The 15039-nt window shown below is 42.9% G+C and overlaps 1 protein-coding gene across 3 annotated transcripts in view; it reads left to right on the forward strand.

Annotated features, from left to right (window-relative positions):
• The window catches only part of ARHGEF6 (Rac/Cdc42 guanine nucleotide exchange factor 6), a 258983-nt gene extending 249597 nt beyond the window's left edge, over window positions 1-9386 (forward strand). For all 3 annotated transcript variants that reach the window (XM_063937432.1, XM_063937433.1, XM_063937434.1), the window contains one exon: window positions 2288-9386. In XM_063937432.1, the coding sequence (XP_063793502.1) occupies window positions 2288-2410 (123 nt within the window). In that variant the 3' untranslated portion in view covers window positions 2411-9386. The remainder of the gene's footprint in view (window positions 1-2287) is intronic.
• The last annotated feature ends 5653 nt before the right edge of the window (window positions 9387-15039 follow it).

Genomic DNA, 15039 nt, shown 5'->3' on the forward strand with positions numbered 1-15039 from the left:
ATCCCCCTCAGACAGGCTGGGGTGGTAGCAGGTCTCGGCCCGGCCGCAGCAGTGTCACTGGGCAGCACCTGGTATACACACACACAAAACGCAGCCCTTCTCACAAACTTACACACATGTAATGAAGGAAGGAGCAATATGTCATAATATTAAATAGCTCAATATGTACCGGATCTGATATGTCGGCCTACTAAAAATTGTGTCATGAAGCCGTCATGTTGAGTCAGCAAGGTTGGATTAAGGTTTATGGGGGCCTCAGGGGTCATCTATCTTGTGGGAGCCCCTACCAGTACAGTTGTCAATAAGATGTACTGGCGATGTTATTAAAACGTATACTGTGTAAGAACTCTCAGCACCACGAATGCGTTAAACACACTGTAGTAGCCCCAATTCATATTATGCCACTCAGAAACCCCACTACACATGATGTGATGTAGCAAAGTGTGGGAGGCCCCTGGGGCAACCATCTGGCTGCCCTATTGTAACTCTGGCTCTGTGAGCCGCATCTTTCCATTTCTGCACATCTACCAGGTGTATGTCAGACGTATATCGGATACACTTACACCCAACCAAATTATAAACACAATTTTTTTTATATTGAAAAGCTAATTTGAATAAACCCTCTATACCGCAGGCACCTGTAAGTAATACGGTTACAGACGGGAGTATCTGCATCTCCATGCAGGTCTGCCTCAGTCTCAAATTATGCAAAAAATCCATTTCTGTGCTACTGTCTTTCCTCCCCCATTCTACCTATCCAACATAGGCAACCCCTAGTGTCAGACCTGTCACCTGCATACAGAGGCAGACCAACACAATTATTTCTGGGTGTGCTTAGTACAAATTTCAGGATTTTACCCTAAGCAAAAAGGCATATGCCTATCTTTGGATGATCTCCTTTTATTTATTTTTCATTTAATTATATAGAAGATCTAATAAGGACATTCATAAGTACAGTACATGTGGAAGCTTCAGGAGCATGGAAAGCATAGGAAAAATGTACGCAGGTTTTGTATTTTGCTGTCATGCATAAAAATGTACCTTGTGCACGTTTGATCTGCTGATCAGGACTCCACTTATTGATCTATATGCTCAATACATGAAATCCATATGTCCTGCCCATATGTTGTTTAATGGTGAGTACACAAGGACATCACTGAATTGAAAAAGAACACAATATTTGTGGACATCCTTTATGTAAAATACGAATAAATACTAACAAAGTAAGCATTAGCCTGTGCAGTGTATCATGGTAGACCATACAATCCTTTAAGATGTTCGCCTTTTATCTGAGTGCAGACATTGATCTCCTGTACTCCCCTCAAAGTGGTATATAGACAGTGATGGATTAAAAGGGTGGGCAGGGGATGTCGCCCAGTTGGCCCCCACACATAGTTGCCTTTCATAGTGTGGGGGCCATTGTGGCATATTGTCAACTGGAGTTTCTGTGTGGCATATTGTCAACTGCAGTCTCTCTGTGGCATAACTTAATCTTGGTTTTCTGTGTGTCATAAAGTGAAATGAGGGGATGCGTTTGGCATCCCAGCGGTCACGATGCCGGCGGTCATGTGACTGACGCCGAAATCTCGTAGGTAAGCATCAGGAGTCCGGTGCCTAGACACCGACATCCTGAAGGTAAGCACCTGTGTGAGTATTAGGGTTAGGGCCCGGGTTGGATAGGGTTAGGCACTAGGGGCGTGGTTAGCCGCAGCCACCCCCCTGAATTTTAGCCCTATCCGCCACCAGAGGGTTAGAGGGGGGGAAAGTAGCTTACTTACCCACAAAAAAATGTCAGGATTCCCGTGTTCAGGATGCCGAGGTCGGTCATGTTACCGCCAGCATCCAAAACACCAGGATATTATATCACACCCAAAATAAGTGTTCTGTGTGGATTAATGTGAAATGAGGTTTCTGTATGGCACAATGTGAACTGGAGTTTCTGCATGGCATAATGTGAACCAGGGGCAATACAGTGTGTTTTGACAATATCATTGGTAGGCGCCTACAAGTTAGTTCTGCTGGGGCCACCATACACCTTAATCTGGCTCTTTATAGGTTTCATTTTTTTTTCTTCTCTGCATTATTTTTGTGACTTGTACATGTAAATGTTTCCTCAGCAAGCACACCTCATATTTATACTTTTAGTGCTCTTCATTGGAATTACTAATATGGAACTGCAAAGGTGCTATACTGTATTTTGACCGATTAAGTTTATGTGGACACATATAATTCTTGATGTTGCTGCCATTTTCTTCATGTCATATCTTGTGTGTTCTTGACTCTGCAGGAGAATAAAAGGATGAAGCAAAGTTTGGATGAAGAGCAAAAGTCAAGAAAGGAACTAGAAAAGCTGGTTAGGAAAATATTAAAGCAAACCAGTGAGGCTGCATGTGAGGACCCATCTCATTAGCCTGCATGCAGCCCCGTCATGTTCAGAGAATGGTCACCGACATGTATTGCAAGGACTACATAATATGAACACTGAAAGACTTTTTGAGATCCTAAATCTATTCAGCAGTATGTAACTTGTGGATAACAGCCATTGGTACTGTATGTCAACGAGAAAATACTTTTATATGTCTATAGTTGGAATTGATCAGAGGAACTGCAGCGTGTATAATATATAGGTTTGCAGGGTTAAGCAAGCCGTAAGGACATGACTAGAGAGCACCTGCTGCCATATTGTAGGACAATCCAAGGCATCATATCTATTCAGTAGGAGCTAGCAACATCACTGGCGCATGAGAAGCAAGTGAACGGGTGGGCTGAATATTGGACCGATCCATTGTCTACCTACTTTGTGTGTAGGCAGCTAGTACCCTTCAGCTGCAGCTCTCATTGGTGGTTGGTGTATGATCTATGGAGTTCTTACTGAAAAACTGCTTGATAGTAGCGGATTATGTGTTGGGGATAATCTTTTTCTGTGATGTTAGGAATTTCCAATAATATGGAACAAAGGGATAATCTTCCATTTTTATTTAGGAATCAGAAAAATAGTGCACAAACTGGGTAGATCCATCAAAAGGGTGTCCCTTTGTGGCAGTGTAAGTGAAATATGTGCCATCATTCCAGAAAATTATTCATTGGAAATGTACCATTTTCTGGAATGCCCTTAAATCCAGTCAGCCGATCTCTGCTGTGAGCCTGTATTTACAGTCCTCTATCACCCCACTAGCGACACACCTTGGGATCTGGCTGAGTGCCAAATGGACAGGCCCAAGTCGGTCAGTGGGTTGGGTGTGGCCGAACTGAAAGTTGATCTTGTTTGTGGAGCTAATTAGTTTCAGTGGAAGGATCGGCCCACATAAGTGTAATATGCAAACTGCTTTATTATAAATTCCTTTTTCTTCAAATTGCGTTCACTTGTGAAATTCCTACTTCATTCTATTTGAATCAGTAGTGCAATAGTGGAATCTGCCATGATATGACATTAGAAGATGGATGGTTCCCCCAGGCGCTAGAGCAATTCCCTAGCAGTATTTTTGAGTTTGAGATTTGCAGCTTTGATTGATAGGCTCGCCCTATTACAATGATTTAAAGTTTAACAAATCACTTAAAGTGCCTTTTTATGTAGGGCAGATATGTACATTCGGTGCACAGTAAAGGGGGAGTGTATTAGGAGATTTTATTTATATTTGACTTCAAAGGCTTGAATTGTCTACTGGGTCCTGGGGGAAATCTGTCTTCTGCTCTTTTTATGAATGTACAGTGCACTTCAGGATGGCTATAATGACCACACAGCATCATTTATACATGTGTCTGTGTCTGTGTGACGCTATAATCTGTGTTGGAGCCAGCAGAAACATATGTGAGGGTTATAGAAAGGTATCGCTTACCATGCTGTTAGGACATGCTGTAGTGTAGTTTATAAAGCAGTGCCCCCCGTCCTTCTGCCTTGTTGGGGTTTTGTTACCCCTTTTATTTGTTGTCAAAAAAACATTTTTAATGTTGGTGTAAATTATTCATGTAAAAATTCCCTTAGGTCATCAGCTGATAACACACAGTAAAGGCATCAATGTTGTTTTCTGAATCAATAATCATATGAATGCAGGTGTTCACTAGTAGACTGTTCTATCACTAGGGGGAGATGTGTCAAAGCTTCGAGAGAAATAAAGTGGAGACGTTGCCTATAGCAACTAGTCACATCCTAACGGTCATTTTTATAGATTGTGCTAGATAATTGACAGAAGTTGCTTTGTTACTATGGGCAACTGCTCCACTTTCTCTTTCATAGGTTTGATACATCTCGTCTTAGTCAAGATCAACATCATCGGTGATGTCACTGGACTGTAGTGGTTTATAGGCTACGTTCTCAGGAGTGCAAGTTTAGCCCACAAGAGTCTGCCTCTACAGAGTGTAGAAAGCAGTTTCCTTTTTAAAGGGAAATAATAACAATATATATATAGTTTTACTGTCCCGTATAGATTATTATATAAATACTTACTATGCGTCCTATACAAGTAATTTCATTGCAGTTTTTATGTAACAGTTTTCTTTAAATCCAGCTAGCAGTTGCTCTTGTAAAAACATACTGGAATACTAGAGTGCAGATGCAAAAGAAATGTCTGCATGCAGGGAAAATACTGACTGCATTGCATTTAGCGCAGTCATACCAGGCAGCTTCATCTATACACTGGGATCATTGTTCAGGTCGGACATGCTTGCCTTCAAATGTGTTGGGTACGGAATCTCAACAGTCTGGATGCTGATGGTCAGAATACCGTCAGCAACATTTCGACTGTTAGAATCCCGACACTTTTTGAAAGGTAAACTAACCATCCCCCTCCCCCTAGTGCCTAACCTTCCCTCCCCCTAGTGCCTAACCTTCCCTCCCCCAGTGCCTAACCATAACACGTTGTAGCAGCAGCCAAACAATAACACTCCGCTCCCATAGCCTAACCTTAACCCTGCCCCTAATGCCTAACCCTAACATCCTCTCCTGCAGCCTAACCCTCCGTACCAGCAGCCCAAACCCTAACCCTCTGTACCAGCAGCCCTAACCCTACCACAGCCTAACCCTCCATTCCAGCAGCCCTAACCCTCCCCTCCCACAGCCTAACCCTCCATTCCAGCAGCCCTAACCCTCCCACAGCCTGACCCTAACCCTCCCCCTAGTGCTTAACCCTAACCTTCCCTCCTGCAGCCTAACTCTAACCCTCCGTACCTGCTGCCTAACCCTAATACCCCCCTAGTGCCTAACCTCCCCTCCTGCAGCCTAACTCTATCCCTTAGTACCAGCAGCCTAACCCTCCCTACCCACAGCCTACCCCCCCCCCCAGTGCCCCTAACCTCCCCTCCCCACAGCCTAACTCTAACCCTCCCCCTAGTGCCTAACCCTAACCTCCCTTGCCGCAGCCTAACCCTAACCCTCCGTACTGCAGCCTAACCCTAACATCCCCTCCTGCAGCCTAACCCCCCTCTCCCGCAGCTAACCCTCCCCCTAGTGCCTAACCCTCCGTACCTGCAGCCTAACCTCCCCTCCTGCAGCCTAACCCTCCCCCTAGTGCCTAACCCTAACCTCTCCTCCCGCGGCCTAACACTAACCCTGCCTCTAGTGCCTAACCCTCCCCAGCATACTTACATATGGGATTCTGGCTTTCGGGATTCTAAGCAGTGTCAGGATTCTGGTGCCGGTCTTCTGACCACCAGTAACATGAATGTTAGGATGGCAACTACATTCCCTTCAAACTATGCCCACACATTTTAAACATGACACCTCCCACTGCAGAACAGCATGGTTTTGTCAAGCTGCAAAATTGCACCTTATGGATGTATTTACTCCTAATTTTAAATAAGGCCCTAATTTGGTCATTTTAAAGTCACCAATGAGATATTTTACTACATTAACACTTACTGCAGGGGTTCCCAACAATGGCCCTCAAAGCACACTAACAGTCCAGATTTTAAGGATAGCCATACTTAAGCACTGGTGCCTTAAGCAGTACCTCATTTATTTTGATGATACCATCTGTTCTCAAACATGGATATCACTAAAACCTGGACTGTTGGTGATTCCTAACCACAGTCCTCAAGGCACACTAACAGTCCAGCTTTTAGTGATATCCATGCTGGTGAACAGATAGTATAATAAAAATAACTGAGTTACTGCCTAAGTCAGCAGTGCTCAAGTATGGCTATCCTTAAAATCTGGACTGTTAGTGTGCCTTGAGGACGGGTGGTATTCAGTATGCCGGCTGTTGGGATCCCGGCGCTCAGTATACCGGCCCTGGAATCCCGACACCCGGCATACCGACAACTATTCTCCCTCTTGGGGGTCCACAACCCCCCCTGGAGGGACAATAAATAGCGTGCAACGCAGCATGGCGAGCGCAGCGATCCCACAAGGGGCTCATTTGCGCTCACCCAGCTGTCGGTATGCCGATGGTCGGGATCCCGGCGCCGGTTTGCTGGCCGCCGGAATCCCGGCCACCGGCATACCATACTACACCCTTGAGGACTATGGTTGGGAATCACCCAGTTACATTATGCTTTAAGAAGGCTGCAGCTTCCAGCTATAAGAATGTCATTATTACAGAATAACTCCACTTACCAAATTTGTAACGAAGATACTGTATAAACTCTCCAGCTAATAGAAGTATGTGTCTCCATTCCTAGACTCCAACACTGGAGTGCTACACTACAAATGTAACTGGAACAGCGCTGGCATTATTCAGTACTGCTGAAATGTGGGTCTCCTACAGTTTTGCTAATTGGGGGGATGGATATTGGATAGAAATAATATACTGTAGTTATTGTGAAGCCTTTGAGAGTTTTACAACTTAAATGACTATGCCACAATATATAATTGCACCAGAGAAAGTGCATTCAATTTTACAGGACATTCTCCGCCCATGCACCCAGGAAGGGTTGTAAATAGTTAACAGGTGTCTGATAGGCCATGATTTCAGATCTGTTTTGGCGCTGGTATCTGTGTGGTAAAGATAGGGGTGGAATTAAATAATAGGAGTTTGGCACTGCATACTTTTTGACTAAAGTTTTGTTGTTAAGGCCTCATAGCTGGGCTTACGGTCATTAGATCGACAAGACTAGGTCGAACACTATTGGTCGACATGCACTAGGTTGACATGGATCATTAGGTCAACTTGAACAAGGTCGACATGGAAAAAGGTTGACATGAGTTTTTCACTTTTTTTTTTCATTTTTTTAACTTTTTCATACTTTACGATCCACGTGGACTACAATTGGGAATGGTAACCTGTGCCGAGCGCAGCGATAGTGTAGCGAGGCACCTTGCCCGAAGCATGGCGAGTGAAGCGAGCCATGCGATGGGACACGGTGCGCTAATTGGGGTTCCCCGTCCCTTTACGAAGAAAACGATACCAAAAAAGTAAAAAAAAACCTCATGTCAACCTTTTACCATGTCGACCGATAGTGGCCGACCTAATGACTGTCGAATTAATGACCCATACCTGCACATTAATATATGCAACAGATTCCACAGGCAATCAAAGACGCTGATGCATTGTAAATTTTTGGTGTTTATTAATTGTAATATATCTTATTATGTATTCTATGTAACCATCTAACCACTGCTTTTTATTGTATGGGAATATTCAACTATAACAGGGAGGTCAACAGATTGGTGTGTTGTTTTGATGACTGTAATAAGTAATATGGATTTATGGGGCTTTTAGATAATTTATGTCCTGTTTATTTAACTTTTGATTTTTTTTTAAATTTCATTGTTCAGCAAAACCTAGAAACATAGGGGCCACTTGTGATTTTATGCAGCGATCATAACGTCACTGAACACCTGTATGTATTAGTATGAGTGTGAGCTGGCGTTCAGTTTGCTTTGTCATTGTAAAATGAGATTGCGATAGAATATTTAGCTGCACTGAGCAATAATATATTTCTCAGAGATGGGCATGGTCTTGTTTGACGCTACAAAGAAAGAATAAAAAATGTAGTCGATTTTAAATAAACCACCCTCCTCCCAACGATAAAAACGTGGGGATCCATTGCACAAAATCCCTTTGGGTCAGAACGGTCTCAAGCAATAGAAAGAACTTTCTCTTCTGCAGTCGTAACGGCCTGGGGATATGTGCTGTATATATATATATATATATATATATATATATATATATATATATATATATATATACTGTGGAGAAGAGTTGTCTAGTTCAGCCAGCCAGCTCATTGTAGCCTCTGTCACTGATAGGAGTGATTAACTTGCATTATACTAGTTGGGAGGAGGGGGGATTATTGTAAAATGTGCTTCCTTCGTAGACTGGTTCCTTTAAAGAAATATTTATAATAAGATATCCTCCATTCGGATTACCATTAAGTAATATATGGGGGGGGGATGTATCAAATCTATGAGAGGGATAAGTGGAGAAGTTATACATAGTAACCAATCAGCTGCTTAGGCTAGATACACAGTATGCGATATATCATTCGTACGGCCAACGTACGATACATCATTAAGTGTGTACACCTGGTATGTCTGTAAATGGCGTTGTTCACACACACACACCCCGCATCAGCACAGCAGATATATCTTGCAGGTATACCTGTACCTACCAGTGTGTACGGACAACCGACCCTACCTATTTGCCGTCTGCAGGTACTGCCGTCAATGACTTCACAACTGGTTGGACATATGTAAATGCCCTCCCAGGGCTGTGATGTCTGGCCAGGCCTATTGGACGGCCGATCGGTAAGTCTGTATGCTTACCAGAATCCGTCAGCGGAACCATCGGTCAACAGGTCCCTTGCTAAAGTGTGTGTGCAGCCTGTCTGTTATCTAGCACAGTCTATGAAATAACAGTTCTAAGCTGATAGGTTGCTACAGTATGTTCAACTTCTCCACTTTATTTCAAAAGCTTGATACATTTCCCCCATAGTCTCTAACAATACTTTCTTTGGTTTTATATAGAATAAGTTCTTTGATAGTATACAGGCTTTGCTGGAATTTGCTTATTTAAAGAAGTAATGCAATAAGTCCGGCAGATCACCTCTTATCCTCTTATTCAACAACAATATGCTAATCTTCCAGGATTGAGGGTTGACTCTAGAAAAATGGTGAGAAGTAACAGACCTGCAAATTGCAAAACAACTATAAGGAGACCCTTCACATTATTACAAATGATGATGCTAAATTGGTCGTTTAAAAAGCAATGAGGACTGCATTAGGGCTGCAGATACCAAAGCAGTCATGCAACCTGAAGATACTGTTATACAATGGAAATGAAGCCATGATTTTAATAATAGGGTTATTTCTTGTTTTTCTTAAGGGCTGTTTACAAAATATGTAAATATTATTTGTTTCTGTTGTGCTGAAGCGTTGTAAGCAGCAACTTTATCTAATATATTTTGTTTTGGATGCTTGTTTTGTTTTCTATTTCTTTTATATCGCTACTTGACATTTTCAATAAATATTCTTTTTTTTAAATAAATGTTTTAAATATTGAATCATTCTACATCTTGTTACCCTGTTACAAATATACAATGGAAACCTGTACACTTTTTATGGTGGAAGAAAAGACAAAAAAAAACACAATCCATACATGTTTACTCAGATTGTACAGTTGAACGGTTAAATTGCTGGCCTTAAACCCAAACATTCAATTTATTTTAAAATAAGAGATTATGGGGCAGATGTGCTAATCCTGGGCGAGAGAGAAAATGGGGACAGATAAAGTACCAACCAATCAGCTCCTAACTGTCATTTAACACACCAGCCAAACATTATGGATTTGAAAAATGACAGGAGCTGACTGGCTGGTGCGTTATCACTGCTTTTATCACTTCTCCAGGCTTAATTCATCTGCTCCATAGGGTGGCGTCCTATTAGCAGTGGTAATTTACCGCTGCTAGTAGGTTTGTCGGGAATTTATCACACAATAGCGGGTCCATTTTCAGCTGATAAAACTGGTGTACAATTGGATAGCACGATAATGACCATCGGTCAAAAATCAGGCTGTTTTTATCGACCGAAAAATGATCCACATTGGATATCCCCCCCACAGCCTTAACATAGCAGTTAGGAGCTGATTGGCTGGTTCTTTATATCTGTCTACTGTATCACTCTCCAAGGCTTAGTACATTACCCCCTATATAAAATTTTCCAGATTTAAATTGAATTGGGCTGGGGCTAAAAATTATGGTGCGTCTATTTACTGTAGGTCTTGGAAGGCACAGTGATATTTGCAATCACTCTCATCATAAGTAATACATACAACTGTTCCAGTTTAGAAAACACAGCACCAGACTATGCTTCTTTATAATAAACCATGAAGTGGAATTATCCTTTAATATGTATTATTGTATGAGAGGGGACGTTGGTTATATAATATCATTGCTGGAGGAAGAGACCTAGGAGGGGAAAGGAAACGTGTGGACAGTGAACTGGAGGAGGAAAGAGAAAGAGAACTGGAGTAGGTAAACTTATGTGAGAGACAGAACTGGGCAAGGAGAGGGTAGAGAACTGGAGGTAGCTGGGAAAGCGATAAAGGAGGTGAAGGTGGTGGGTGAAGAGCCAGCTACAGTCAGAGAGAGAACTAGAGGAGGAAGGGACGACAGAGGATTGGTGTAAGTGGGGGAAGAGATAGCTGAGGTGAAAGTTGGAGGCTGAAGAAAGACAAAAGGGTATATTTACTAAAGTGCTGGTGTTTAGAAGTAGTGATGTTTTTCAGAGCAACCAATCAGATTATACTCCTCATTTATCTAGCGCCTTCTAGAAGATAATAGGTAGAATCTGACTGGTTGCTATGGGCAACATCACCACTTTTAATACCCTGCACTTTAGTAAATATACCCCTAGGAGAGGGAACAGGATGGAGGAGAGGGAGAAAGAGAACACTAGAAAAATGGCAATACATCTACAATAGTAATACCACGGTAAAAATATTATATAGTTACCTCTACATCACTGGACACTGTAGAGCCACATATTTTCTTTTATAATCATAGGGTGCAAACAACTGCAGGGTAAAAATTGTGCAGGAGGTAAAGGGGAGAGTATAAAATTAGCCCTACTTAAAATCATCATCCATCTACTGTCTCTGTTATACCCCTTTCAGACTAGCATTAAATTCCCGGGTTATTGCATGTAAACGCGCATCAACCAGGGATTTTGCTTAGTCTGAAAGAGTCCTGAAGGAATATCCCAGGTTCAGCGTCCCGGCATTTCATCCCAGGCTGCGACCTTTGTGAGCCTGGAAAAGGCAATTTCTAATGACATCTATCGGGATTTGTAGGGATGACCCGGGTTCTGTGTAAATGGGGCCATTCCGGGAAGATCCCAGGTCTGAGAGCAGTGTATACGGGGACATTTCCAGGATTATATTCAGGAGTATCCCCAGTGATTCCGGGAACACAATCCCAGGTATGACCCGGGAGTGTGAATGTGAAAGGGGTATTCATCAGGTAGCATGGTGGTTAGCATTGCTGATTCACTTGATAATGGTTTTGATTGCAATCAGGGCCATATCTGTATAGGTCTCCACATGTTTGTATGGGTTTCCCCAAAGTCTCCAGAGACAGACTAGTAGGTTGATTGGCTTCTGAAAACTAACTAGTGATTGTGTATTTGCCCATCTGGTAGGTAATATAGCTACAGTATTAATCTCTGTCGGGGCAGTTGATGAAAATGATTAAATATTGCATTACTGCAAATATGTTCTGGACCATATACTGTAGTTGTCTCTCCAATATGACATATTCTATGCCAGTCACTAGAATGATCTACATATGGGATATCAACCATCAGAATGAGCCCTTCAAGAAAACCTGTGCAGATGGCAGCGTATTGCCTTAGATTATGGCTCCTTGAAAAACATTTAATTGATTTCCTTTGCTCTAAAACTATGCCCACTAGAGACAAACCACCGCTATAGGTTTTAGCCATGCCTGTTTATTTTTTACTGGTCACATGCAAGCTGCCAAAATCTCCCTTCTCTGCTGAGCAGGGAACGTCTGCTAGGGTAAAAACTCCTAGGGGTATACTTACTAAAAGTCAATTTGGGTCAATATTGGTCGATTTTTGATCGAATTTGTGTTTTAGGGTCTAAATCACACATTTACGAACATGATTTTTGATACCCTTTTTTAAAAAAAAAATCAAAAATCATCTGTTAGTAAATGTGGGATGTAGGGATATATTTACTAAAACTCAATGTTTGGTCGATTTTGTATTTCAGGATCTAAGTTCCACATTTACTAACAGATGATTTTTGACATTGTTTTTTTAAACAATGTCAAAAATTATTTGTTAGTAAATGTGTGATATAGACCCTTAAACACAAAACCGATCAAAAATCAACCAAAATCGACTTTTAGTAAATATACTCCCTGGGGTATATAAGCAGTGGCTTTTTGACGGTCCTGTATGCGAAATTTAAAAGGGCATTAATATTAAATCCAAAGCACTCCAGGTTTAGCATTTAATACTCTAGCCCTTTTAAATCTCAGAAGTGCCAACATGCTTAGTAAATATACACCCCTAAAATGTAACGTTAGTGCCCATTAAAAATATGCATTGAGTATTTTATGATATCAATAGCTGATTTATGTGTTCATTTAATTTAAACAAAAAGTCTTGAAGTAGATTTTACATAAGTAGTATAGAAATTCTCATCATATACATGTTACCACCTAAACACTAACCACAACCTTGATGAGCCACAACAATTCCACCGTAGTCATAACCACCATCTAATAGTTCAAACCTTAATGACATATAGAAGAAGGGTGAATCGTAGTGGTGTTGGTGCAGGTGATTGAAGTACTGTCTTTTGGTGTCTTGACTGTGTTAAATTGTTAAGGGTTCTAAGAAATGAAAAAGTGGTAAGGGAAATGAGTTGAGGGAACACATAGTAGTGAGACTCATGCTGTTAGGAGGCATAGGTGCAGGAAATGTGTAAGATGATTCATTTGCAGAGTAATCAGATTGCACAATTGAGAGAATTCCTAAGTGATTTGAAAACGCAGAGATTATAGCAAAGCAAACGAACTGACTTTGTTAATTTTACATAAAACCATGGGGCATGATGCTTAGGGAGTTCTGCGCCATTTTGTGTAGCATATCTGCATGAAATCTGTGCAGCCAAGAAGCAGATGCACGTGTATGTGACTATGCAGACTTTAATTATTCTGGCACTTATGCCAGCCTGCGCTATAAGGGACAGGGGGCCTAATTCAGAGTTGATCGCAGCAGCAAATCTGTTAGCAGCTGGGCAAAACCATGTGCACTGGGCGGGGGGGGGGGGAGAGGTAACATGTGCAGAGAGAGTTAGATTTGGGTGGGGGGTGTTCAAACTGAAATCTAAATTGCAGTGTAAAAGTAAAGCAGCCAGTATTTACCCTGCACAGAAACAATATAACCCACCCAAATCTAACTCTCTCTGCACGTTATATCTGCCACACCTGCAGTGCACATGGTTTTGCCCATTAGCTAATAAATTTGCTGCTGCGATCAGATCTGAATTAGGCTCATAGTTTGTAATAGTACTGTAGATTTTAAAGACCCAATAATATGAAATGCAAAAATACACTTGCATTATTTATATTATTATTTTCCCGTTTAGATCCAGTGGCGAAATGGTCAAAGGCCATAAAAACCGCTGCACAGTAAATTTACCTCTAAGAGTCATCCGGGTGTTGTACGGGTGACCGGCGGTCTCCTGACCGTCGGTCACCTTACCGACGCCGGGATCCCGGCAGCATACCGACGCCGGGATCCCGGCGGGGAGGGGCGAGTGCAGCAAGCCCCTTGCGGGCTCGCTGCGCTCGCCACGCTGCGGGCTCGGTGGCGACCTGCGGTCGCCACGGGTTCTATTCCCACTCTATGGGTGTCGTGGACACCCACGAGTGGAAATAGTCCCTGTTGGTCGGCATGCCGACCATCGGGATAGTGAGCCGTTGGGCTCACGGAGGAGGTCATGTGACTGTCGGTCAGCCGACCGGCGGTCACATGACTACCACCCGAGTCATCCGTAAGCTGTACTCTCCTTACACTTTTGGTATTACTCGGAGGTCTTTCAACATAAAAATATTGAGCTGTGTAGGGCTCAGCGTATGAGCAATAATATGCTGTTTATGAATGTTTGGCGGTTTTGTGTGACTTAACTCAGTTTGTGGCTCATAGTTTTTAGAAACTTTATTTCTCTATCGTCCTAGTGGATGCTGGGGTTCCTGAAAGGACCATGGGGAATAGCGGCTCCGCAGGAGACAGGGCACAAAAGTTAAGCTTTAGGATCAGGTGGTGTGCACTGGCTCCTCCCCCTATGACCCTCCTCCAAGCCTCAGTTAGGTTTTTGTGCCCGGCCGAGAAGGGTGCAATCTAGGTGGCTCTCCTAAAGAGCTGCTTAGAAAAGTTTAGTTTAGGTTTTTTATTTTACAGTGAGTCCTGCTGGCAACAGGATCACTGCATCGAGGGACTTAGGGGAGAAGAAGTGAACTCACCTGCGTGCAGGATGGATTGGCTTCTTAGGCTACTGGACATTAGCTCCAGAGGGACGATCACAGGTACAGCCTGGATGGGTCACCGGAGCCGCGCCGCCGGCCCCCTTGCAGATGCCGAAAAGAGAAGAGGTCCAGAAATCGGCGGCAGAAGACTCTTCAGTCTTCTTAAGGTAGCGCACAGCACTGCAGCTGTGCGCCATTGCTCTCAGCACACTTCACACGGCAGTCACTGAGGGTGCAGGGCGCTGGGGGGGGGCGCCCTTGGCAGCAATGGAAACCTGTTATTTGGCAAAAAATACCTCACATATAGCCTCCGGGGGCTATATGGAGATATTTAACCCCTGCCAGAATCCGTTGAAGAGCGGGAGACGAGCCCGCCGAAAAGGGGACGGGGCCTATCTCCTCAGCACACAGCGCCATTTTCCCTCACAGAAAGGCTGGAGGGAAGGCTCCCAGGCTCTCCCCTGCACTGCACTACAGAAACAGGGTTAAAACAGAGAGGGGGGGCACTAATTTGGCGTTAGACATATATATAAAGATGCTATAAGGGAAAACACTTATATAAGGTTGTCCCTATATAATTATAGCGTTTTTGGTGTGTGCTGGCAA

Source organism: Pseudophryne corroboree, chromosome 8, assembly GCF_028390025.1.
Source record: "Pseudophryne corroboree isolate aPseCor3 chromosome 8, aPseCor3.hap2, whole genome shotgun sequence".
Lineage (NCBI taxonomy): Eukaryota > Metazoa > Chordata > Amphibia > Anura > Myobatrachidae > Pseudophryne > Pseudophryne corroboree.